The sequence below is a fragment of the Oculina patagonica genome, chromosome 14, assembly GCF_052425735.1.
Source record: "Oculina patagonica isolate OP01 chromosome 14, crgOcupat, whole genome shotgun sequence".
Lineage (NCBI taxonomy): Eukaryota > Metazoa > Cnidaria > Anthozoa > Scleractinia > Oculinidae > Oculina > Oculina patagonica.
Genome location: NC_135771.1, coordinates 17,378,013 through 17,403,722, shown reverse-complemented (window position 1 = coordinate 17,403,722; position 25,710 = coordinate 17,378,013). Strand labels below are relative to the sequence as shown.

Genomic DNA, 25,710 nt, shown 5'->3' with positions numbered 1-25,710 from the left:
ATAATTTTGTAGCTACTGTGAGATTCTAATGTTTTAAGGGCCCAACTTCCCGCACAGAGAGACTTAAAGTTGTTTATATATCTTAGTTCATTGAGATCAATTTGCTTTTGCTAGCCTTCGTCCGGTAAACCTGTTCGGGTTAGTGCTTTGAAGCTTTTGTCATTTTTAAAGTTTCTTTGTTACTTGAGTTTATGGTCCAAGGTTTAGCTCATTCAATAAGTGTCTAAGTTTAGGTTGTGTTGGTTTATTAATCAAGTTTAGGCTGTGTGGGCTAATGATTTAATCAAGTTTTTGTATTTGAAGGATTGAAAAAAGAATGATGTTTGCTGAATAGTGTAAACGACACAATTTTTGTAAAATTTAAAAAGCTCTCAGAATAGGGTTCAGGGGCACCATAAACAATCTAGAATAAAAGATGTTTTTGACAAAATACGCAGTTGCTATGGCAACCATTCTTGTCACGACAATGACCGCCGCGTGTTTACCACTGATTAGGCATTCGTTTGATATTATCACTATAACATCAACTGATAAAGAGTAGCACTAATGAGTCCATTAAAGTATACGTGCTGGAAACCATTGCCAGCCAGCTTAGTTAGAGTGACGTCAGAAACTATTCGCAAGACATCTAACACATTTATCATTAACATAATACTGTTGTCAAAGTAGAAGATGTTTTTAATTTTGTCGTCAGCAAGCTGCTTTTGATAACTTCACAAGGCTACATGTATTGTCAGTATTGACTTAAACAGTAATGAAAATAGAACTGTGAGCAATATAAATTTCTCTTTGTGCCATTTATGTAAAATTGAATTTCTTCTCAGAGTGAAGAAAGCTATTACACTCTTTTTATTTTATAAGAACCTAGTTTATTTTTATCAGAATATCGAGGCTGAAATTTGCGAATTTTTGAGAATATTTTAAGAATAAACCCGAGGCTGAGATTTTGAAAAGAATATAATTTTGAGTTGAAAATTTGTAAATAAATTACAATTAAATATGCTTTTAGTTGAAACAAAATCAGGTATTTAATTTTCATTTCCGTCATTGTATCTCTATGAGGAATGCTCTGTTTAAAGCCAAAACGGTTAAGTTGTCTGACGTGACATCTTGATCTTGCTGGCTGCAACGAAAAGCAATGGTACATGTGCACAATATTTATACCTAATCGTACCTTTTTGGTACGCTTCGGCGGCATATCCGGCGAGTTTGGTCGAGCCATGGTTCGTATTTTGGCGAGACGTAGTCGAGCCAAAATACCCATGGCGAGACCAAACGAGCCTGATATGCAGCCGAAGCGTACCAAAAAGGGTACGATTAGGTATTTACCGTACCCAAATTCAGCCAAAAATTCGGTTATATTTAACGCTCTGTTGAAGCCATGCTTGCCAGGTACGTAGTGCAAATTGTGTTGACCTGCTTGTGTTGATACCTTTTTGTTCTTCAACACTTTTATCAAGTTCCTCTTCTGCCTTTTGTTCCACTCGTTTGTTTGGAGCTTCATTCTCTAAATTTTCAAAATCAAAATGTAGCGAAAAATGTGGAAATTCCAACTCCATAGTTTCAGTCTGAATGTTTCAGTCCTCGTCGGCAAACATCGCGCAATTGCAATTGGCGAGCGCGCTCAAGTTTAGTTTTGGCGGGAAAGTTTTTCTCCTTTTACTATCGCTTAACACCAGCTAAATTTAAATTATGAGGTTCTGTTTTATTGGTAAAACCTCTTTTCAATTCATCGCTCGGTAACACTACCTTACTTCAAAGTGATCGTGATATGGTGGCATATCAGGTCAGTGACTTGATATCGTAGGATATCAGGACAGTAGATCGCGCATCTGATTGGCTATTTGCGAATTTGGGTACGGTAAAACACGTTATTATTCAACAGATGCGCGCGCTGCCCATATATGGTCAAAATGTTAAGGATATCTGTCATCCGTACATAACAGATATCCTGCGGTATTCGTAGGTTGCGAAGATTCGTCCGAAATCTTGTAAAGCGCTGCACAATTACAGTTTTTCTATGTGCAAAATGTGTTTCGTTGACATTTTGTTGAATAATAAAACAATTATCCTGCTCAATCTTGCGGAATATCGTCTGATTTTAGCCAACTCGGCCTACGGCCTCGTCGGCTAAGTATCAGGCGATATTCCGCGCGATTTCGCAGGATAATTGCTAAATATAGATCTGGACACCAAACACTTGTGATTGATACCCCTATACATGCTAAAACAGAAATGTCAAACGGTATTATCTAAGAATGTTCATAAGAATATTTTGAGCCTAAAATCAGAAGAAAAATAAGAATATTCAGCCTCGGTCGGAAAAAAAATATTCTTATAAAATAAAAAGAGTTTACTTTCTAAAAAAGCAACGGTTGTGCAGCGTCGGCGGGTAAGTGAAACACTTATAATTATGAACTTGATTTATATTTATTAACCGCCGTAGCGAATTTGACATTTTGAACATGAGCCCTTTGGCTCAAAATTCAACTGCGAAATTAGAGTGCTGTCGAATCAGTCAAAAACATAATTCACTACCTTAGATATGGGTGACGTCATATGAATACGTAATGACATAAGCTCATTGGGTTTCGGGGAATCCCTTCATCATTAGTCATCAACTAATCACCCAAAACGAAACGCAAATTACTAATTAAATTGATACGGGGGAATCCCTTTAATAGCATTAGTAACCTTGCTTATTAAATAAATATTGGGGAATCCCTTCAATTTTGTTCATAACTTATCAACTAATCAGTCACGGGACTAATAATAACTCACTCTACTACTGTCAGTTGTCACGGTGAAAAAAAAAAACAACAACAGTGAAACCCAAAAATCTTTACCGTTTAAAAGTATATTACGAAGATACGAATAATAGACTTTTCTCATGTTTCATTACGAACAACTTCTGAGAATAACGTGACACAGCTGACACAACGTCCTGAATATTTCACTTTGTAAAGGAAGAAGGAATCTGATAAATACGAAATAAGTAGAAGTTAGGCCGGCTGTAGGTGCCGTTCTCCCGTAAAATAGTCAACTATTTTGTTAATAGTCTTCGAGATGAAATAATATCTTTCCTTCAACTCGACATCGAGTGAAACCTTGGACTCGTTGATGTCGTTTGACTGTGAAATGAAGAATGAAAGATTTATCGAAAATTACATGATAATATATAAATTGGGTCATCGGTAAAATTTGAGAAGGTAACTAAAGCGTAATTATTGACAAGTACAGTACGTGTATTACGATTGAAACTGAAACACATTGGAAAGCGAGACGTGAGTCTAGTATATGGACAGTTATGGTAATATGCATTGCAGGGTTGCAGCTGATTTCACGGCGGCCATGCTGGTAGTCAAGAACAAGGCGTTTCCCTCCGCTGGGAACTAAAATCCTTTATCACGCAAATTTGGCGAAAACCTTTTTTCATTGTTTTGTCCACCGACATGGCCGCCTTGTCACGTGGTTGCAAGCCAAGAATATATTGCACATTGCTGAATGATGTCCTGCTCAAACTCGGCTGACACAAATTCTATGATGAGGGAATTATTCGCGTAAGATGACCACTTTGTCTGACCCTCCTTCCCTTTTTGTCGAATTGAAAGCTTATCTCATGGTTTTAAAACATAACAATAGTTTGCGTCATTGACATTTTGATGAGGAGCTGACGGTGATTGATTTGAATTTTCGATTTGCATTTGTTATAAAACGGAGATAACCGTTAGGGCTAACACAGATTGTTGTGGATTTTATTCCGGCTTGAACGTAAACGGTAAGTACAGTTTTTCTAACCCAAGTTGTAATTTAAACTAGTTGGCGAAAACCTGTTTTACTTGACATTAGCTTTGTAGTAACTTAAGAGAAACAATTAGGCGGGAAAAACTGCTAAAATAAGGTGTCTCACAGGATGTTGAAACTCGCTCACAGTCTGTCAGTTTAATTTTCTTTCCGTTTTGGTAATCTGTGTAGTCATTCCATTTCGTTTTAATTCTGTACTTCTTCGATTTATTCGCGTATAAGAAAAACCTTGCCATATTAAATGGCTTTGGCATTAAGATGCTTCAGTGATCAATGACAGGGGTAAATTTAACATGAGCTACGTTCGAAGAATAAAGGCGGTAAAAAATAATCAAAATTGAAAATGGTCTACCTACGTAAATTAGAACTAAAACATCTTCCTTTGAATACCAAAGCTAAGAAATTAAAACAATTATACGAAGAAAGAGTATGAATGTGCAGTGCAGAAAACTATACATTTGACCGCAATTGTCGGTAACTTTTAGTTTTGTGCGCTCATTTTTGTCTGTAAATTTCATTTTTACGTGTTTACTCTTGTCCGTGACTTTCAGTTTCCAACTTCAATCTTATTCTGTGACTTTCGCTTTGCATATCTATCTTTGTCTCTGACTTCCAGCTTCTTTAAGTTGTGCGTTTATCTTCATCTGTGATTTTAATCTTTGTGAGTTAATCTTAGGCTGTGATTTTCAGTTTGGTGTCTCGATCTTCCATTGTAACTTTCAGTTTTGTGTGTCTTGTTGCCGCATGGGTTACAGGTGGACTAATAGGTCTGTCTTGAATAAGCCTGAGATGATTTTTTTTAACCTATAGACAACGTTCCTGACGTAAAAAGACGCTGTACGTTTTTATTCTTTCTACCACGCCCAAAAAAAAGGTGGTAAGTTCGATCTTGATTTGAATGGGTTATGTAATTACTCTTGAAAATAGGCCTTTGGCATTTTTATACTTGAGTATAATGCTCTTGGCAGGGACGGCGGAGCAATTTTCCAAGTGGGGGGGCTGACTAGTGACTTGAAGTGGGGGGGGGGGGCTTAATAGACTTTTCTCTTAGTAAGTCTTTATTTTTTTGGAAATTCTAAAGCAACGCCCCCCCCCCCCCAGCCCCCCCCCCCCCCGGCCTTGCCGTGCCTGCTTGGTTGTTTCTATCGAAATAATTTAACTTCTAGTAAGATGAAAATTGATTTTCGCTGGACAAAAGCATAAGCAGCAACATGAGAAGAAACAAAATCAATCTTCTTATGCTGCCCTCAGGGAATAAGCATGAGCATAAGCATAAGCAAAACGAACATTTTTATGCTTTTGTTTATGGAGGGCACTATATAAACAGGAGTGGGTGTTCTTGTTTTTTGCTCAACAATGAAAACCAGTTAATTAAGTCAAGACTCCCATCGCGACAATAATTTAAATGTCTTTAGGTGATAAAATGTAATAAATGCTCTTGTTGCCATCAATTTTCCTCAATCAGTTATTAATGCATAAACAGACTTAATGACAAATTTGTTTCCATTTTTTATTCCCTTTTTACTCTGACAGAAGTGTTTGACATGAACAACACAGGTGAAGTTCTACAAGCCATCTATATCGGCCTTACTGTTGCCTACTTCCTTCTCAACACCAGACGAGGTCTAAAGGCCATCGAGTTATGCAAGGAATGCTTGTTCCTCTTGAAAAACAAAGCGGGAATAAAAGACTACGACGAAATAGGCAAATTCTTCCACACATTGATATATTTCACGATGGCGCAGGCCTACATTGATATCAATGATTACACAAATGCCATAAAAAACGGAGAAAAAAGTCTCCACATTTTCCGTGAATGGGGTGAAAAAACTTTCGAATGTCAGATAAGCAAATTGTTAGCGGTAATGTATTTTATTCAAAGTAAACACCTAGAAGCAAAAGAACTCTTTGCGAAAGCGCTCTTGATCAGTATGGAAATCGGGGACAAAAATGGAGAAGCCCTCTGTTACGAATCCCTTGGAGTTGTGTTTAAGTCAGATGGTGAATATGAAAAGGCAAAAGAACATTACAAGAAGTCATTGGCGATCAAAAAAGAAATTGGTGACAGAAATGGAGAAGCCTTCTGCTACAGAAACCTTGGAGCTGTGTATCAATCAGTTGGTGAATATGAGAAGGCTAGAGAACATCTTGAGCAAGCACTGGCGATCAGCAAAGAAACTGGTGACAGAAATGGAGAAGCCTTCTGCTACAGAAACCTTGGAACTGTGTATGTATCAGTTGGTGAACATGAGAAGGCTAGGGAACATCTTGAGAGTTCACTGGCGATTCTCAAAGAAACTGGTGACATAAATGGAGAAGCAAACATTTACGCAAACCTTGCAGTTGTGAATATACACTTTGGCGAAGTTCAGAAAGCTAGAGAACATCTGGAGAGGTCTTTGGCGGTCAGCAAAGAAAGTCGTGACAGAAAAGGAGAAGCCGTCTGTTACAGAAGGCTTGGAGATGTGTATTTATTCACTGGCGAGTATGAGAAAGCTAGAGAACATTACGGAAAATCATTGGCGATCAACAAAAAAATTGAGAACAGAGAAGAAGAAGCCTCCTGTTGTAGAGACCTTGGAAATGTGTATTTGGCAATTGGCGAATATGAGACGGCTAGAGAACATCTCATGAAATCACTGATGATCAAAAAAAAAGTTGGTGACAGATATGAGGTGGCCTTGTCTTACATTAAGCTCGGAGACGTTTTCAACGCTCTTGGTAAATATGCCATAGCTAACAGGCATTATCAGAGAGGACTTTTTATCGCAAAAGAAATCGGAAACAGATCACTTGAGGCCGCCTGTTACTCAAGCCAAGCAGTTTTGTTTGCATCTCTTTTTGACAATGTCAAAGCTAAAGAATATTTGGAAAAAGCATTGGCGATCCACCAAGAAATCGGAGACAGGAGACGAGAAGCAAGCAATTACCTAAACCTGGGAAAAGCATTCTTTAACTTAAGAGAAAATGTTAAAGCAGAAGAATGTATCAAGAAGGGACTTGCAATAAGTGAGGAGATTGGAGATGTTCCGACCGAGATCAAATCGCTTGAGGCATTAGCACATGCAAGAGGAATAGAAGAAAAAAAACAGGATGCTGTCTCGTATCTCCTACCAGGTATTCAAAAATGCGAGCATTTGCGTAGTTTTCTGAGAGACAACGATCAGTTTAAAATATCCTTTTCGGATTGCCATATTCAATCCTACCAGCTACTCTGTGCATTGCTGTGTGGCGCCGCAAATCCTGATAAAGCTCTGTATGTTACTGAGCTTGGGCGGGCCAGTGCTCTGGCAGATTTAATGTCAGCTCAATACTCTGTAGAGAAGCAAGTTTCAGCTAATCCTCAAACATGGGCTGGTATTGAAAAGGTCATGGACAACGAAAGGAACTGTACTTGTCTGTACGTCTCTTATTTTTTTCACAGCATATTTTTGTGGATTGTCAAAGCAAACGGAGTCAAACATTTCCGAACGATAGATGGACATGAATTAATTGTTCAGGAAGGATTAGCTGGAAATTTGGACGAATTTTTTGCTAGCAAAAACTTTAGAAGTTTCAACATTTTACCTAAGGAACATTGCGAAGACCGATCTTTAGACTGTATCCATCCCCAATCCAAATCATGCGAGGAAGAGAGCCTGGATGAAGGTTTACGAATTAGAAAGGAAAGTGGGATCAATTTAGGTTTCTGGGAAACTGCTCACCTACCCCTCCCCAAACCTAACATTAACCCTTACTTATCGCTTTGGGCAAAATGTTAGGTTTGGGGAGGGGGTAGGTGAGCAGTTTCCCAGAAACCTAAATTGATCCGGAAAGTGAGGATAACGAAGGACCCAAAATGGATCTTCCTCTGTGTTACAAACTGATCATCGCCCCAGTTGTGGACTTACTTGAGGGCCAAGAAATCATCATTGTTCCTGATCGTTCTTTATACAACATTCCCTTTGCCGCGTTACCTGACGAAAATGGGAAGTGTTTAGCAGAGGCTTTCAGGATCCACGTCGCTCCATCTCTAACGACGCTCAAGCTCATTCATGACAGTCCAGCAGACTATCACAGTCAGACTGGTGCACTGATAGTGGGGAACCCTGATGTTGGTCATGTGCAATTCAATCGACGTCCCACGTACATTTCGCGACTGCCTTGTGCAGAAAACGAAGCGAAGATAATAGGACAAAAGCTTGGTGTTAAGCCTTTGTTAGGACAAGAAGCAACTAAGCAGGCAGTACTCGAAGTGATAAATTCAGTAAGTCTGACACATTTTGCTGCACATGGTGATGCAGAGAGAGGAGAAATTGTCCTTGCACCGGCCACTCGTACGTCTGATAGGAGACCTCGAGAAGAAGAATTCCTACTGACAATGTCTGACATTTCAAAAGTTCGACTGCGAGCTAAACTGGTAGTACTTAGCTGTTGTCACAGTGCACGAGGACAGATCAGAGCCGAGGGAGCTGTCGGAATTGCTCGGGCATTCTTAGGATCTGGTGCACGCTCAGTGTTGGTTTCACTGTGGGCCCTAGAAGCCAGTGCAACGGAGCAGTTGATGAGTCGTTTCTACAAACACCTTGTCAGAGGAAAAAGTGCGAGCGAATCTCTTCACGAGGCCATGAAGCGGATGAGATGTAAGGGCTATTCTCACGTAAGCGAGTGGGCACCTTTTATACTGATTGGAGATAACGTGACATTCGATTTCGAAAAACAAGGTAAGTTTTATAGATTATTTATTATCTAACAATCTTTCAAAGGGTTGTTACTTCCCACACGAGGCTACTTACAGTCGTAGCGTATCCATAGCGCATTTTCCTGCTAGTTCCCAGTCTTAATTCGGTAATTTCCTGATGCGAGACCGATCGACCATCCTATTATAATCACAAGGGAAATTTGAGAAGTAAGAAGAATTTGGAAAACACGAGCCGAAGGCGAGTGTCTTATACATTTTTCAAACGTTCTTGAAATGCTGGAGCTTTTATGGCAGTTTAATACACGAATTTGGCTTCTTTATTTGTTTTATGATAAAGATTTAATACAACATCGTATTTTATGTTATTAGATAAAAAGCTATGATTATAAATTTGAGTATCAAAGTTTTATACTCAGTTTAAAGATACGTTTATAGCCGATCAGAGCGCGCGCAAAATCCAATATATGTTATAACAAATACTACATTTTAACAGGTAACTTTCCTTGCAAACATATTATTAGAAAATTAACTGCTACTGACTTTAGTACATGTAAATGATCAGACGGCTATTAAATGGTTATAATTTTTTATTTTTCAGGTTTTTTAATAGCACAGGAAGATCAGAACATCAGGTAGAGACGTAAAAGGTACAATCGCCTCAACTGACACTTTCGCTAGTGTTGATTTGAAAACAGTAGTCCATGTATAACTTGACCACTGATTATAGGTTTTTTATTTGCACGAAAAAGCCTCAAGCAGAAATAATATCAGTGAAAACATTACATGCAGAACGTTTTACATTTTAACACAATAGGGGAATCTTTTTTTACAATATTTGCCTCATTAGCATAAGCGCTTCACTTTCGAGCTTCAAAATATCATTTCTGAATATCCCAAGTACATGGTACGATTAACTTTCGCTATAAATGTGAGCCCGATGTATTAATAAATACTTTTTCTGTGACGCAGATTTGAAAACTTGAAATTTTACCGAAGAATGTATAGGCTCATAAGCGCTTTTGCCACCCAGTTATTGTTTTAGTTTTTGAACGCTTTTATCTCCTGGAATATTGCATACAAAGAGCTAAAAAATTTCGCTGATAATTAAGATTTACAAGCTCTTTAAAATCTGGAGTCACTTTGTATATAGCATGATGCCTTCTCTACCCAAAGTTGTATGCTAATGATGCAAAATTTAAACAATGACGTAAGCAAAGATCGCCCTATAAGAGTCTTGCTCTTTTAAGCTCTGTTAAGAAATCACGCTACAAGTTGCTTTACGCGAAAGAACTGTTAACACTTAGTCATAAACTGTGTCTATTTCCTCCTGTAATATACTTGTAGCTGTAGAACAATTTTTATACTAAAGGTACTACTGAACATCACGGTAAAGTTCTTCGAGGGAGTGTTTTAGAATTCGTAATTAGTTTGAATTAAAATGAGCTTAGTATATAAAACATAAGGAATCAAGAATTCTGGATGATGACAAAAAGCGCTCTCGATAAGTAATGCCTATAGGCCGTTTCACTGATAAAAACAAATTAAGTACCAGTGAGTCTAACAGAATGATAAGGTAACTTAAAGAGAACCTCCACTCCTATGACAAGTAGACGTTGAATTGTTTGAAATAACGCCAAAATTCCAAATTTAACAGAACAAGTGAGAAATACAATTTAATAGTAACACAAATTGGAAAAGATTATGGCTTATAAAATTTACGCAAGCCGCCATTTTGGATTTTATGAAGGATAATAGTTGCCCAATTGTTTCACACAAAAGATCTTCTGCTTCCTAACAATAACAGCAACCACTACACGTCATAAAATCCAAAATGGCGGCGCGGGAAATTTAAAAGCGATAATCTTTTCTTTTTTGTTTCTATTAAATGTCATTTCATCCTTGTCCGGCAAAATTTAGAATTAAGACATACTTCCAACCAATTAAACGGCTGTTCCGAAAACGCGGAGTGCGGAGTGCGGAGTGCGGAGTGCGGAGTGCGGAGTGCGGAGTCCGAAAATGCGGAGTCTGTAAAAAAATTTAAAAAAAAAAATAAAATAAAAATAAAATAAAAAAAGTCTGATAAAAAAAATTAAAATAAAATGAAAAATATACTAAATATTAAACTAAATATTAAAAAAATAATACACATTTTTGCACAGCTTCGCCCGAAGCAGTGAAGCGGATCGTTCAGACCGCGGCCATTTCTTTCTTCAAAAATGACTGCAGTTCACGTTTCACGAAATATTAACAAACAGTATTTCCAATTTTTTGGAATCACTACTCGTAAACTTCAAATAACTTTAGTTTCTTTTTTACCAAAGAGCCTAAAGCCATGTTGCTTCGCCTGGCTTTCCACGAATACACAGAATTTCAACTCCGCTTTTTATGCTAGACGAAGTTCAAATTAAAGAAAAATGTACAACAACGATACGCTACTCCGCAGCACTTAATAAAAAAGCAAAAAATAAATAAATAAAAATTTCCCCAAAAGTCATTTAACCGCCTTTGTGCCGTGGATATCTATATCCATCTGTGGACATGTCATTTTTGGTTGAAATCATGTTTTCAGTGCAAGAATACTAATTCTTTTGATTGTAAGTTCTTTTCGCTGGGAATTCGGAACCTGGGAACCGTTTATTTCAGGTGTCATGGAAACACGTCTGTGTCAAGGACAATCGTGATAACTGGTAATGGTTATGTCAAGCTTGCAATAGCTTTTGCTTTTCACTACAAATGACACATCTGTTGCTGAAAAGTAACATTGTATATTTTGATACGGGTTAGATGTACACTGTCAAACAAATCAAAAAAATACACATTTCTTGCAAAGAAATCGATTCAGTAACCTTGTCCTCTGACCGACATGGCTACACGACGCGCAAGGCGTGCATCTCTCTGTGACAGATCGATCTAAGACGGGCGAGATGAATTGAAGTTTTGACAAGCAGAGCAGTGCGGTTGAATGGCTTTTTGGCACTCTTTGAAAAGTTTTATTTTTTGCTTTTTTATTGGCCAATCTCTTTTTTTTTACTTCACTATAACTATAAGTCTGCGTAACGTATCGTTGTCATACATTTTTTTTTTAAAAAAATGAACTTCGTCAATTAGAATGCGAAAAGTTTAGAAGGCGGAGTTGACAAGAGCCACGTAGCTGATGGATCTTCAGTTTAGAGGGTTTCCTGTGTATCATGATCTTGGAAAGCCAGGCGTATTTTATTTTTTACGAAGCAACATGGCTTTAGGCTCTTTGGTAAAAAAGAAACTAAAGTTATTTGAAGTTTACGAGTAGTGATTCCAAAAAATTGGAAATACTGTTTGTTAATATTTCGTGAAACGTGAACTGCAGTCATTTTTGAAGAAAGAAATGGCCGCGGTCTGAACGATCCGCTTCACTGCTTCGGGCGAAGCTGTGCAAAAATGTGTATTATCTTTTTAATATTTAGTTTAATATTTATATATTTTTCATTTTATTTTAATTTTCTTATCACACGTTTTTTATTTTATTTTTATTTTATTTTTTTTTTAATTTTTTTACAGACTCCGCATTTTCGGACTCCGCACTCCGCACTCCGCACTCCGCACTCCGCGTTTTCGGAACAGCCCCAATTAAACATCAACTTGCAGTAAAATGGAGGTTTCCTTTAAGAAAGTAGGCGTTTTAAAGTAAAATGGTGTCAAAATACATGTATTTACATTACAGTTATTACGTACATGATACCTGAGTTCGTGAAAGCGTGTGCGACCGATCGAGTACCTTGCAACGACATAATCAACTTCGGATTACTATTTTTCTTATATTGGAATAATTTTAGCCTTCATTTAGGGCCTGATAACATGGCAAATTTCAGCCCGGTTTGCCGGGCTGAAAAACCTCATACCGGTTTGAAACGGGCTAAAACTGAACCTTATATAATCGCGTTCAAATTTCAGCCCGGGCTGAAAGCGAGCTTACGGACGCGCAATGATAGTTTTCAACGAAAGAAAATGGCTGCTACGATTAGTTTTCAGTTTTAAAAGTGTTCAACCCGGGCTGAAATTCTCCAAGTCATCGCAAGAAAATTCCAGCCCTGCAAACCGGGCTGAAATTCGCCATGTAATCAGGCCCTAATTAATCATGTATTTTACAGCGAATACTCCGAAAGTGTGACCACTTTAAATTTATTTACATTCTTTCGTGCAAATTTAATCCAATCAGAAGTCAACTGGAAGCTTTTCTCGCCTTCTGATTGGATAATAACTGCACGAACGAATGTGAATTAGTTCAAAATGGTCACATTTTTGGGCTCCATTTTGTAACTGGCAGTTTTGTCTCCTGCCTCCAAGTATTGCGCATTTAGGGTAAGCAGTGAAATTAAGGAAAGAAAATAAAATAAATGCAACTGTCTTTTTATCTCTTCTATATGTGTTCTGAGTGTGATAGTTAACCCGATGTAGCGAACATTTATTGATCTTTGCAAATATCAAAACGTAAACTACAGTTCAGTCTGCTATGTGTGTAAAAAACCACGATGAATAGCGGGAAAACGCGAAGGACAAAAGGGTCTACTTGAAGGCAAAACATGCAGACGTCCGATTTCTTGCCTTTTTCAGCCGTGTTGTCAAAACTACATCTGTTTTTTCCTGTTAATCTTGAAAAAATCTGTTATTTGCTGAGACGAAAAGGTCTAGAAGTGGTCAAAAATTCGATATTTATTACCTTCTTAACCATGTTGATAAATGGAATTCGTTTCCTTAAAAGCGCAAGACTTCGAAAATTTTCGCCCGCAAAATTATCCTCATTCATGGAACTCACTCAAACAGATATTGGGCGAAGTCATATGAATGGGTGATGACGTAAGCTCATAAGCTAGATAGGGGGAACTCCCTTCATTATTATAAATCATAAATCCGCTCACACAAAACTCGCTTATTATGAATAATATGGGGAATTCGTTCATTAGTATTCACAGTCGTATTACCTCGTTACCCCCGTCTACAACTGAAAAAATTAAAACAGACAATCCTGAATGTTTGTTTACATTTAAGTGTGTTATTGCTTGAACTTAGTAGTTTAAAATTATGACCTTGTTCGCCATCAGTGGTTAGAGCGTCCACTGGTATCTGGATGGTCATGCGTTCGACTCCCGTTTGGGGCTCGGAAATTTTATTTTTTGAGAAAACAAGACCTGAAAACGCTTCTTCATTTATTTTATTTCATCCAAGTCACCATTCCACTCATCAATAATCAGTGTTACTCAGATAATAAGAAAATAAAAATGGTCAAACTTCTCAGCTCGCGATTCACTACGAATAACTTGTGACAAAAACGTGACAGATCTGACTCAACTTCCTGAATAATTCACTTTCTTAGAGGAAGACGAAATGCGATGATTACGTTGTAAAGTATTCAACTTGCTATCTTGTGCTGTGCGTGCCATTGTTCCATAAATTTAAAAAAAAAAAAACATTTTATATTTTCCCGAGATGTTATAATATTCTTGCATGATAAACTCGGTATTGAGTGGAACTGTTGCTTCAAAGATGTAATTTGCCTGTCAAATGGAGAATGAAAGATTTATTAAAAATTGCACGACAATATATTGGGTCATCGGTACAATTTGAGAAGGTACGTGGATCGTATTTCTTGACTTGAATTATAACTGAAAACTGAAACACAGCAGAAAGTGAGACGTGAGGCTAAATGTAGCAATGACAAATATCATAATATGCATACATCGCACTATGCTAAATGTCTGCTCAAACTCGACTGTCACGTAAATTAGGGATAGATAGATTATACGCGTACGATGGCCAATACGACTCTCTTTCCTTTCCTTTAATTTTACAAGGCCTTTATAAAAGTGTATTGGGAAGATCTTAGTGGAAAATGAAAGCTTATCTCATGGTTCTCAAAAAGGAAAATTGTTTGCGTCATTGTCACTTCGAAGGGAAGATCACCGTTTACCTAACGGTGATTGATTGATTTGGATTTTATTTCGATTTCGACTCCTTATGAAACGGAGATTACTGTTATAGGTAACCTAGATCAACATTGTTGTGGATTTTATTCCGACTTGAAGTTGAACTTGGAGGGTAAGTGCATCAAGTTTAAAACAAAGTTTTAATTTAAAGTTGTCGGCGATATTTTTTTTGTCTTTGACATTAATTTGGCATGAAAAAAAGGGAGGAATATTAGGGTGTTTAAAACATTACAACAAGGCGTTGTCCAAAACCTGTTGTAGACCTTGATAAATCTTTGCAATAAAATTAATTATTTGCATTATTACCACCGTTTGCATTGATACTCGACTACACCAATCAAGACACCCGCGGAAATTTTTCCAAGATTTCCGTCAATCATAATTTGAAAGAGTTTCCGACAAGGTCTTACGCGAGCGATCACGAATGTGAACTGGCGATAAATAAATTTTATTCCGCGGCCAAAACTCCTTAAACTGTTTTTAACAGGCGCAGAATTAAACCCATTTGTAGCTAAGTTGTCAAAAAGGGCTTTGTCTCGCTACGTCGTCGGAATAAACACCATGAAAATAAAAGGCACAAAATTTTTTATGGTGAGCGACCCGTAAAACGTATCGCAACATTCAGTCTGGCACTGTCGACTTTGTATAAATAAAAATTAATTTTAATGTTCGTTAAGATCTGTAAACCGTTTAGTTTCATTCGGTTTCCAAACGCACAAGCCTTGAAATTGAAGGTAAAGTCTATAAAGTTAAATTTGACCAAGTTTCTGTAGTCTTCTGTCAGCATAAAATTTATTTATCGACGGTTGAACTTCATGATCGCTCGTCGCTCGTGCGAAACGTCTTGACGGAAATCTTGGAAACGTTTCCGCAGGCGTTTTAATTTCTGAAGTCGCGTATCAATGCAAACGGTTGTAACCTTACTGGAGAATGTTTTCAAAATCCATCGAGCCAATTTTAAGATTTTGGAAAAAGCGCTCAAATTAGAAAATTACCCAAAGATTATAACCGGAGTGTTGTTAAGGAAAAATTTAGTTCTCCGAATCGCGAGTAAGAAAATAAACGAAACTTTCTGATTTATCAAAACATAACGTTAAGGCACATTTTGGCGTTATTTTGAAGCAATTTGATCAAAGTTATGTTTATCTCTCGGTCGGACAATTATTAAAAGTTTCAGCACTGTAGGGTAAATCCTCTTTTCAAAATTTGAAAAAAAAACCTTATGGTGGGGAGGCATCCACCCCCCCCCTCCCCCCGTAGGTCCGAGGGTTAATAAATAATAATTATATAAACAATAATTACTTAAAAGATTGAAGACGAGATCGAAAACTAGTACTTAACAATAGTTAGATAAATCTACTACATAAGTCGTTTTTTGTTAGGGAGTGTCTATGTCAACGGAAATTTATTTAGGTTGCAATCCGATTTTGACTTTCAATAGAAACGTTTATTTATTTATTTATTTATTTATTTATTTATTATTTATTTGAGGATTCGTACAAGCACAGGTGCTTAACAATAGGACATAAGTCCCCTACTTGGTTAAAACACCCACACCCAGCCCCTTAAAAAATATCCCGAAAAAAAACCTTCCCTGACCCGACTAAACTACAAATCACACAAATACAATCTGAAATATACTAATCAACTTAACAAGTACAGACAGAGAAAATATTAACACGGCGACACTTAGGACAAATTAATTAAAAGTGCAGTAATAAGTTTAACCGTAGATTTTATCCAGTAATTGACGATAAGTGTTATTCTATGCTAGGTAACTAATATTGAAGAACGCAGAAAAACCTTTTGACTCGTGCGTTGCTCTTCGCTGTAAAAAAGGCTTTTTAATTTTTTTAAACTTTATTTCGTGCATGGCTGACATCAACGGTGTAGCGAGCAAATACTTGATGTCTGCATGATTAAAGCAAATAATGTTTTTCCCCTGCTGTGAATACCATTTCCGGAATTCAGGGAAAAATTAATATACAACGTTGCTAATGACATGTAGAGTGATCGAGAGCTAAATTAACCCTCGGACGTACAAGCAAACTCATACCCCCACCATCGTACAAGGGGGGGGGGGGTAGATTGAACCCCTTCCCAGAGTTTTCGTCCTATTAAGGCGCGGCGAAATATTTTGGCTATGATTAGAAAGCCCGTAGCGTACTCTACAGGATGACATAATTTTTGTTGGCTGTGACGTCAAATGACATCACGTGACGTCATAATGGCCGCGATCTTGGATCTGCCATCCTGGATTTCACAATTTTCTTAGAAAGTCAGAAAATAACGGAACTTGATGGAAAATCAAGCCAGAATGCTTATGGAATGCAAAAAAAGTCAAATCATACAATTCTGTTTAAAAAAAACTGGAAAAAATAAAGAAAAAAAGTTAAAAATGACGATTTTTGGGCAGACCTGCTTGTAATTATGACGTTGTCATGGCAACGTCAAATGTCATGGACACATGATTGACATATCAAAATTTTCGCAAGGGATGAATGAACGGCTACAACATTGTAAAGTAAATGCTCTTTTCAAAATTTCGAAAAACCTTATAACGGAGGGGGCGGGTTTGGCATCCACCCACCCCCCCCCCCCCCCCCTGTACGTCCGAGGGTTAACAATTTTTGGACGGGTTTGAGTACAATATCGTGACTTAATTTGTGCGACCCTGACAAATCACGATATTTTGCGAAAACCGAGTTCAATAATTGTTTTATCATTCGATTAGCTGAATTTGTTTTGCACAATTACCATTAGAAACCGGGAACCGCGCGCTTCCTTCCTGGAGTAATACAGAAGAAAAGCATAACTTATATTCCCGTCGTTTTGCGGGTCTTGTAGACAAATCAAACAGCTCTCTCACAACAATGCCATTTTTCTTAGAATGAGACAAATACGCATGAGCAGAATATTATTTGTAGCAAAATCACTGTCAGACCGTGATGCGCATGAGCAGACCATTATTTGTAGGCAGTTACTTGCACTTCATGTGGTACGCTGTCGGCCAATGAAAAGAAAGAGAAAAATGCATTGAATGACAATATATATTCATACTATTTACGATTTTTTCTCAACCATTTTCAAAACTGTAAACAGACAAGACGCTTATTTATTTTCACTTTTATTCTCTCTTATTATGACAGAACTGAAATGAACAACAAAGGTGATGCTAGTCAAGCCATCTACATCGGCCTCTTTATTGCAGCTTTCCTTCTCAACACCTCTCGCGTTGAAAAAGCCATCGAGTTATTCAAGGAATGCCTATTTCTTCTGAAAAGCAAACCAGACGTACAAGAACAGGAAAATGATGAATGTTGGCTGAGTATAAAACTAGCGGTTGTGTATCTCCGTCACAGTAAATATCTAGAAGCAAATGAACTTCTTGAGGAAGCACTCGTGATCAGTAAAGAGCTTGGTGACAGAAATGCGGAAGCCTCGTGTTACGGAAACCTTGGAGCTGTGTATCAATTCGGATTTTGCAAATATAAGACGGCTAGGGAATATTACGAGAAAGCGCTTACGATCAGCAAAGAAATTGGTGACAGAAAATTAGAAGCCTCTTGTTACGGAAACCTTGGAAGTGTGTATCAATCAGTTGGTGAATATCAGAAAGCTCGAGAATTTCACGAGAAAGCACTAACGGTCAACAAAGATATTGGGGGCAGAAATTTAGAAGGCTTTTGTTACGTAAACCTTGGATTTGTGTATCAATCAGTTGGCGAATATGAGAAGGCTAAAGAGTATCTCGAGAAATCACTTGCGATCAGGAAAGAAATTGGTGACAGAAATGGAGAAGCCTCTTGCTACGGAAACCTTGGAACTGTGTATGAATCAAATGGCAAACATGAGAAAGCTAGAGAATATCTCGAGAAATCACTAGCGATCTACAAAGGAATTGGTAACAGGAATAGAGAAGCCTGGTGTTACGGAAACCTTGGAATTGTGTATAAATCAGTTGGCGAATATGAGAAGGCTAGAGAATATCACGAGAAAGCACTGGCTATCCTAAAAGAGATTGGTGACCGACATGGACAAGCCTCTTGCTACGGAAACCTTGGAACTGTTAATCAATCAGTTGGCGAATATGAGAAGGCTAAAGAATATCTCGAGAAATCACTGGCTATCCTAAAAGAAATTGGCGACAGAAATAAAGAAGCCCGTTGTTATGGAAACCTTGGAATTGTTTATAAATTAGTTGGCGAATATAAGAAGGCTAGAGAATATTACGAGAAAGCACTTGAAATCAACAAAGAAATTGGTGACAGAAATTTAGAAGCCTCCTGTTACGGAAACCTTGGAACTGTTTATCAATTAGTTGGCGAATATGAGAAGTGTAAAGAATATCACTTTAAAGCACTTGCGATTAGGAAAGAAATTGGTGGCAGAGACGAGGAAGCCTCCTGTTACTTGAACCTCGGAACTGCGTATAAATTAGTCGGCGAATATAAAATCGCAAGAGAATATTACGAGAAAACACTTGCGATCAAGAAAGAAACTGGGGATAGAAATGGAGAAGCCTCTTGTTACTTAAACCTTGGAGATGTGTATCGATCAGTTGCTAAATATGAGAAGGCTAGAGAGCATTTCGTGAAATCGCTTATGATGAACAAAGAAATTGGTAACAGAAGCGAAGAAGCAGTCTGCAACACAAGTCTTGGAATTGTGTATTTATCAGTTGGCGAATATTTGGAAGCTAGAAATTATCTCGTAAAATCCCTTACGATCAGCAAAGAGATTGGCGACAGAAATGGAGAAGCCTCTTGCTACGGTAACCTTGGATTTTTCTATCAATCAGTTGGCGAATATGAAAAGGCTAGGGAACACCTCGAAAAAGCTCTTGCGTTTAAAAAAGAAATAGGTGACAGAGGAGGAGAAGCCAGTTGTTATGGAATCCTTGGAAATGTGTATCGATCAGTTGGCGAATATGAGAAGGCTAGAGAACATCACGAGAAAGCACTTGCGATCCAAAAAGAAATTGGTGACAGACATGGAGTAGCCTCGTCTTACCAGTGCATCGGAAATGTGCTTTACCTTCTTGGTAAATATGCCATGGCTAACCAATATTCTCAGAAAGGACTTGTGATTGCAATAGAAATTGGAGCCAGAGAAGACGAAGCAGGCTGTTACGAAATCCAAGGAAATGTGTTTGCATCTATTGGTGACTATGTCAAGGCTATAACAAAATTTGAGAAAGCACTAGCGATTAGAAGTAAAATAGGAGACAAAAGAGGAAAAGCATGTTGCTACTTAAGCCTAGGAACTGTGTTTCTTAACCTTGGTGAATATCTCAAGGCGGAAGAGCACTTCAAGAATGGACTTGCAATAAGTGAAGAGAATGGAGATATTGAGATACAGTTCAAATCGTTGTGCAGACTTGCAGGGGTTAGAATTAAAGAAGGAAGTATTCAAGAAGCTTTCTCGTATTTGCTTCCAGGTATTCAAATATGCGAAGATTTGCGTAGTTTCCTGAGAGACAACGATCACTTTAAAATATCTTTTTCGGATAGCAATATTCATTCTTACCGGGAACTCAGTTCATTGCTTTGTGGTGCCGGAAATCCTAATAAAGCTTTGTATGTTACTGAGCTTGGGCGGGCCAGTGCTCTGGCAGATTTAATGTCAGCTCAATACTCTGTACCAAAGCAAATCTCTGCTAATCCTCAAACATGGGTTGGTATTGAAAAGGTCATGGACAACGAAAGGAACTCTACTTGTCTGTACGTCTCTTATTTCTTTGAGAGCATGTTTTTGTGGATTGTCAAAGCAAGCGGAGTCACACATTTCCGAAAGATAAATGGTCGTGAACTTATTGCTCAGGAAGAATTAGCTGGAAGTTTGGACGATCTTTTTGCTAGCAAAATCTTTAGAAGTTTGGACATTTTTCCTGAAGAGCTCTGCGAAGATCGATCTTTAGATCGTGTTCAGCCTGAATCCAAACCATGCGAGGAAGACAGCCTGGATGAAGGTTTTCGAACTGGAAAGAAAAGTAAAGAAAACAAATTACCCAAAATGAATCTTGCTCTGTGTTACAAATTGATCATCGCTCCGGTGGCGGACTTACTTGACGGTTCTGAGATCATCATTGTTCCTGATCGTTCTTTATACAACATTCCATTTGCCGCGTTACCTGATGAAAACGGGAAGTATTTGTCGGAGATGTTTAGGATCCGGGTTGTTCCTTCTTTAACAACTCTCAAGCTTATTCATGACAGTCCAGCAGACTATCACAGTCAGACTGGTGCACTGATAGTGGGGAACCCTGACGTTGGTAAAGTGCATCTCCATGGACGTCTCATGGACATTTCGCGACTGCCTTGCGCAGAAAACGAAGCGAAGATGGTGGCAGGAAAGCTGGGTGTCAAGCCTTTGTTAGGACAAGAAGCAACTAAGCAGGCAATACTCGAAGTGATAAATTCAGTAAGCCTGATACATTTTGCTGCACACGGTGATGGAGAAAGAGGAGAAATTGCTCTTGCACCGGCCATTCGCATCCCTAACATGATACCTCAAGAAGAACACTACTTATTGACAATGTCTGATATTTCGAAACTTCAACTGCGAGCTAAACTGGTAGTACTTAGCTGTTGTCACAGTGCACGTGGACAGATTAGAGCCGAGGGAGCTGTCGGAATTGCTCGAGCATTCTTAGGATCTGGTGCACGCTCGGTATTGGTTGCACAATGGGCCCTGGATGACAGTGCAACAGAACAGTTCATGAGTCATTTCTACGAGCATCTTGTTTGCGGAGAAAGCGCCAGTGAATCTCTTCACGAGGCCATGAAGTGGATGAGATGTAACGGCTATTCTGACGTGAGACAATGGGCACCTTTTATGCTGATTGGAGATAACCTGACGTTTGATTTTGAAAAATTAAAGCAAGTTTAGATAAAGACGTTTTTTTATTATATTATACTGTAAGTAGTCTAAGTGATACGCATGTGTTGAAATAGCATAGACTCGCAAAGACAAGTGATTCTTGTTAATAGTGTAAAACGTTCGTTTAGTTGTGGAAGTATGTAAAAATAATTCCAGTGAAAAATTAGTTTAGTTACATTCAATTTTCTCTGAATAATATACACACAAACTAAATTTCGAATACTGTCGTCGTTTAGGCTCAACTTGGCGCCATTCTGTTTCACCAATCAAAAGTAATCACTACATTCTTTGTCGGTTGATGCAAAAAAACAAACATAGCTCGGTCATCCTAAATTTCTATTATTAAACAATGATCGGAATGTATTGGTACAATTTCTACAAAGTTTAAAAACCTTTCTGATAGGGTTCAGAGCCACCTTAACTATTCGAAAATTCAATGTTTTGTGAAGGGTTAAATTTGTTTTTTGACAGGATATACAGGATATACTGTCGCTACGGTAACTTCTTTTGTCATGATAATAAACACAGTGTGTTTACCAATCATGATTGGCATTCGTTTGATATTATTATTATAGTATCAACTGATAAAGAGTGAAAGTGATAATCCACCAAAAGAATAGGTGCTTGAACTATTGCTAGCCATTGTAGGTAGAGTGATGTCAGAAACTATTCAAATAACATCTAACACATTCATCATTAACATTATTCACCATTTCCACATCTCCCATAATAGACCTTGTCTGCCCCCCCCCCCCCAAATTTTGCATAAGTATTGTTTTAAATTTCTCTTGGCACGATTGTATGTCCCCAAAGAAATTAAAAACAATGCTTATGCAAAATTTTTTTGGGCAAACAAAGTGTATTATGGGAGATGTGAAAGTGGCAAATACTGTTGTCAAAGTAGAAGAGGTTTTTAATTTTGTCGTTAGCAAGCTGCTTTTGAAAACTTGACAAGGCTCACTGCACGCAGTGTTTATTGATTAAATGAGCAATAAAAATAGAACTACACGTGAGCAATATAAATTCCTTTTTGTGTCCATTAATGTAAATTTGAACTACTTCTCAGAGTGAAGAAAGCTATTGCTCTCATGTTTGGTATCCTACTGATGAACGGTTACGGCAATTAGGTATTTACAGAAGCGACAATTATGTTCGTGGTCTGTCCTCTTAGAATTAGCTTCTAAAAAAGCTACGGCTTTGCTGCGTCGGCCGGCAAATGAAGGATAAATGCAACACATCTAATGACATAGGTAAATTAACCGTCGTAGCGAATTTTTAAAGCTGCCATTTCGAACATGAGCCCTTTGTCGGAGCAAAATAATCATAGTATATCTGATCATATCTTGCTCCGACGAAGGCTAACACTCCAAACGACCATCTTCAACTACAGCGATTTACTTACCTTTATCATCTTTATTTTCAAGTTGTTAATTAGCTAAGTATTTCTAAGCACTCCTGATCACCATAGAGACCGGTCATTATTTATCGTCTTGGGGGAGCGGAGGATTTTGGGGGGATCACTTGAATTATAAATGAACAGAAGGGGGGGATCAGTCGTAACTGAGAGCCCAAAAGGGGGGATCACTGAAAATTTTGGAAGGATTCAGATGCAGGACCACTAAAATCTGTTTATAAATAAGGCAAGTTTAAGAACATACTTGTAAGATTAACGCGCCTTTCCTACTGGGAGATGATTGCATTTGTGGTCTCAATTTGTTCTGACTTAGACCCTTTCGCTCCCAGTGGAGCATAGGTCCACGGAAACCATTGCTCGCCATCGTGGCCTCTTTAATGGGCTATCCTTTTAAGTTGCCACCAGGTGTAGCCTGCTTTGCTCGCCTCGTCATCTACCGTCCTCCTCCAGCTGTTTCTGGGAAGGCCTCGGCTCCTCTTCCCCTGTTGGTTTCATCTCAGTGCCTGCTTGGTGACATTGCAGTTTGTTTTCCTGAGGGTGTGCCCAATCCAACCCCACTCCGCCTTCTTATCTGGATGTTGATCCTTTCCTGCTCAGTTGTTGTCCATAGCTTTTCATTTGTTATGACCACTGGCCAGTGGATGCCCATGATTGACCTCAGGCATTTGTTGATAAAGGTCTGCAGTTTGGCGGAGTTTCCTTTGTTACTCTCCACGTTTCAGAGCCGTAAAGGAGGACTGACTTTACGTTGGTAATTTTGTTGGTAATTTTGCAATTTGTTCTAACACAACTTTATTTATAAAACGGAAACTGTCATACTGGGGAATGTGCACATTTCAATTTATGTCGAGAACGTTTTGTGAAAACACGTCTATATTTATCCTTTAAAACGTGCTTAGCTTATATCCATCTTTGAACACGAAGTACAGGTGAATTCTAAATTGTGAACCATAACTCCTGATAACTGAAACATTGTGAAATAGCATGTTTGTTTAACATGAAGCATTTGTCGCCTCTCTTGGGGGTCGATCCGCGCTTTTGTAAACCTTTAGGAGCGGACTGAGGTTCCGTGTGAAGCGCACTAGTGATTCCTCTTTTTGTTTTTTCTAAATAGGCGAACTCATCGCCTTCGAATGCAACTCTTTATTATGCCTAAAATGAACTTATTAAATTCCTTACTCTTTAGAAAATAATTCTCTTTGTTTGACAGCTCCTCTATGTTATCAAGTTTAGCGCCAATCGCATTTGCTATTGTTCAAGCAGCTAGTTCCTGAGCCCAGATTACTTGCGACGAAACACAGACTCGCAAATCTGTTGGTAATGCTGTTAAAAAACTTTAATTTCGCGGAGTGTTGGTTTGGCAGAAGATATTTTTGCCAGGGCTCCATAACTGGTAACTGAATATGGGTGCAAAGACATCGGCGGGGGGAGGGGGATCACGGAAGTTATCCATAGTAATGAGGGGGGGGGATCACATCATGGAATAATGTTTAAAGGGGGGATCACCTAAATTTCACCATGTTTATCCTAAAATCACCGCTCCCACCAGGCGATAAATAATTACCGGTCCCTAATAACTGGGTCGGCCAGGGTTTTTAGGTATACGGTATACAGGGTTTTCTAAATTGGGTATTACATATTTAATTTTTCTGCCTTATAAGGTATGCTACCTCACCAAACTTTACTACAGATCCTTGTGAGATGTTTAAATTTCTGTTCCCAAGCCAGATAGAGGAACTGAAATCAAAAGACCAAACACTACACGTGGTATGAAAGTACAAGTGCCTTTATTAACTGGTATTAATATAAACCAAAACAGTAATATAAAAGACCCAGCAGACCGGGGGGGGGGGGTGGGCTTTTGAGGCCCGCGCTGACTTTAAACGCTTATAACTTTTTCAAAATTCTGCCAAACTTTGTGAGTTTATCTAAAATTTATCTGGAAATAATTTGGTAGGATAGTATGTTGTGTCAGGAAATTGACATCACCATGGCTCCCGGTCAGGGAAGGTCCAAAAAAGCTCGGTCTGAATAGGGTTAAGTCAGAACCGTAACAAAGAAATGTTCCTTGTGCATTTTGAGAAAGAAATGCTAGAGATAAAAATGCACGTAACAGTATAGGAGAAGTATAACTGATAATGGAAACTTGGAAAAGGGTATGTGTGGGTGGAAAAAATATATTAAAAAGGAGCTTTCTTTGTTACCCGAGTTGCGTGCGTCTCAAGGAGCAAAAGGGTCAAGACGCGCTCAAAAATTCGATATTTATCACCTCACTCTTCCATCAAGATTACAAAAAGATCATTTCTTAAACAAGGCAAGTCTTCGGAATATTTTCCGGCTCAAACTTTAACTGCGAATTGTCGAAAATGGAACTCACTTCATAAGATGTCGGGATTTCACGCGTGAATACGTGATGACATAAGCTCATCGGGTTTGACTAATAATCCCTTCATTATTAGTCATCAGCTAATCGCCCAAAGCGAAACGGAACTTGCTTATAAATTGATATGGGGGAATCCCTTTATTAACATTTATAACCCATCTACTTAAAACGAAACACTACTTGCCTATTAAATAAATTTTGGGGAATCCCTTCATTGTCATTCATAACCTAATCACCTAATCAGTTACGGGACTAATTATAACCCAGTCTACTACTCTCAGTACTCACGGTAAAAAAAGAAGACGATAGTGAAACCCGAAAAATCTTTACAGTTAAGTAGGAGTCGTTGCTGATCAATAAAAACAATATAAGAAGATATGAAAAAGAAGATATGAAAAAAAGACTTTTCTCATGTTTCATTACGAACAACCTCTGAGAATAACCGGTAGCACATCTGACACAAATTCGTGAATATTTCACTTTGTATAAGCTAAGGAAGATAAATACGAAGTTAGTAGAAGTTAGCTTATGCCGTGCGCATAGGCGTACGAAGCGGGGAGGGGGAGGGGGCTGCAGCCCCCCCCCC

The 25,710-nt window shown here is 38.3% G+C and overlaps 3 protein-coding genes across 3 annotated transcripts in view; all 3 read left to right on the top strand.

Moving 5' to 3' along the window:
* Positions 1 to 5,348: 5,348 nt before the first annotated feature.
* On the top strand, positions 5,349 to 8,550 carry LOC144638609 (uncharacterized). The gene is made up of 2 exons (XM_078497808.1): positions 5,349 to 7,488; positions 7,635 to 8,550. The coding sequence occupies exons 1-2, from the start codon at positions 5,349 to 5,351 to the stop codon at positions 8,534 to 8,536; spliced, it is 3,042 nt and encodes a 1,013-aa protein (XP_078353934.1). The 3' UTR covers positions 8,537 to 8,550.
* Positions 8,551 to 14,483: 5,933 nt separating this feature from the next.
* On the top strand, positions 14,484 to 22,334 carry LOC144638602 (uncharacterized). Its single transcript, XM_078497799.1, has 2 exons — positions 14,484 to 14,557; positions 17,595 to 22,334. The coding sequence occupies exon 2, from the start codon at positions 17,602 to 17,604 to the stop codon at positions 21,334 to 21,336; it is 3,735 nt and encodes a 1,244-aa protein (XP_078353925.1). The 5' UTR covers positions 14,484 to 14,557; positions 17,595 to 17,601; the 3' UTR covers positions 21,337 to 22,334.
* A 784-nt stretch (positions 22,335 to 23,118) lies between these two features.
* The window catches only part of LOC144637576 (uncharacterized), a 5,811-nt gene continuing 3,219 nt past the window's right edge, over positions 23,119 to 25,710 (top strand). The window contains exon 1 of the mRNA XM_078496642.1: positions 23,119 to 23,467. Within this exon, the coding sequence (XP_078352768.1) occupies positions 23,119 to 23,467 (349 nt within the window). The remainder of the gene's footprint in view (positions 23,468 to 25,710) is intronic.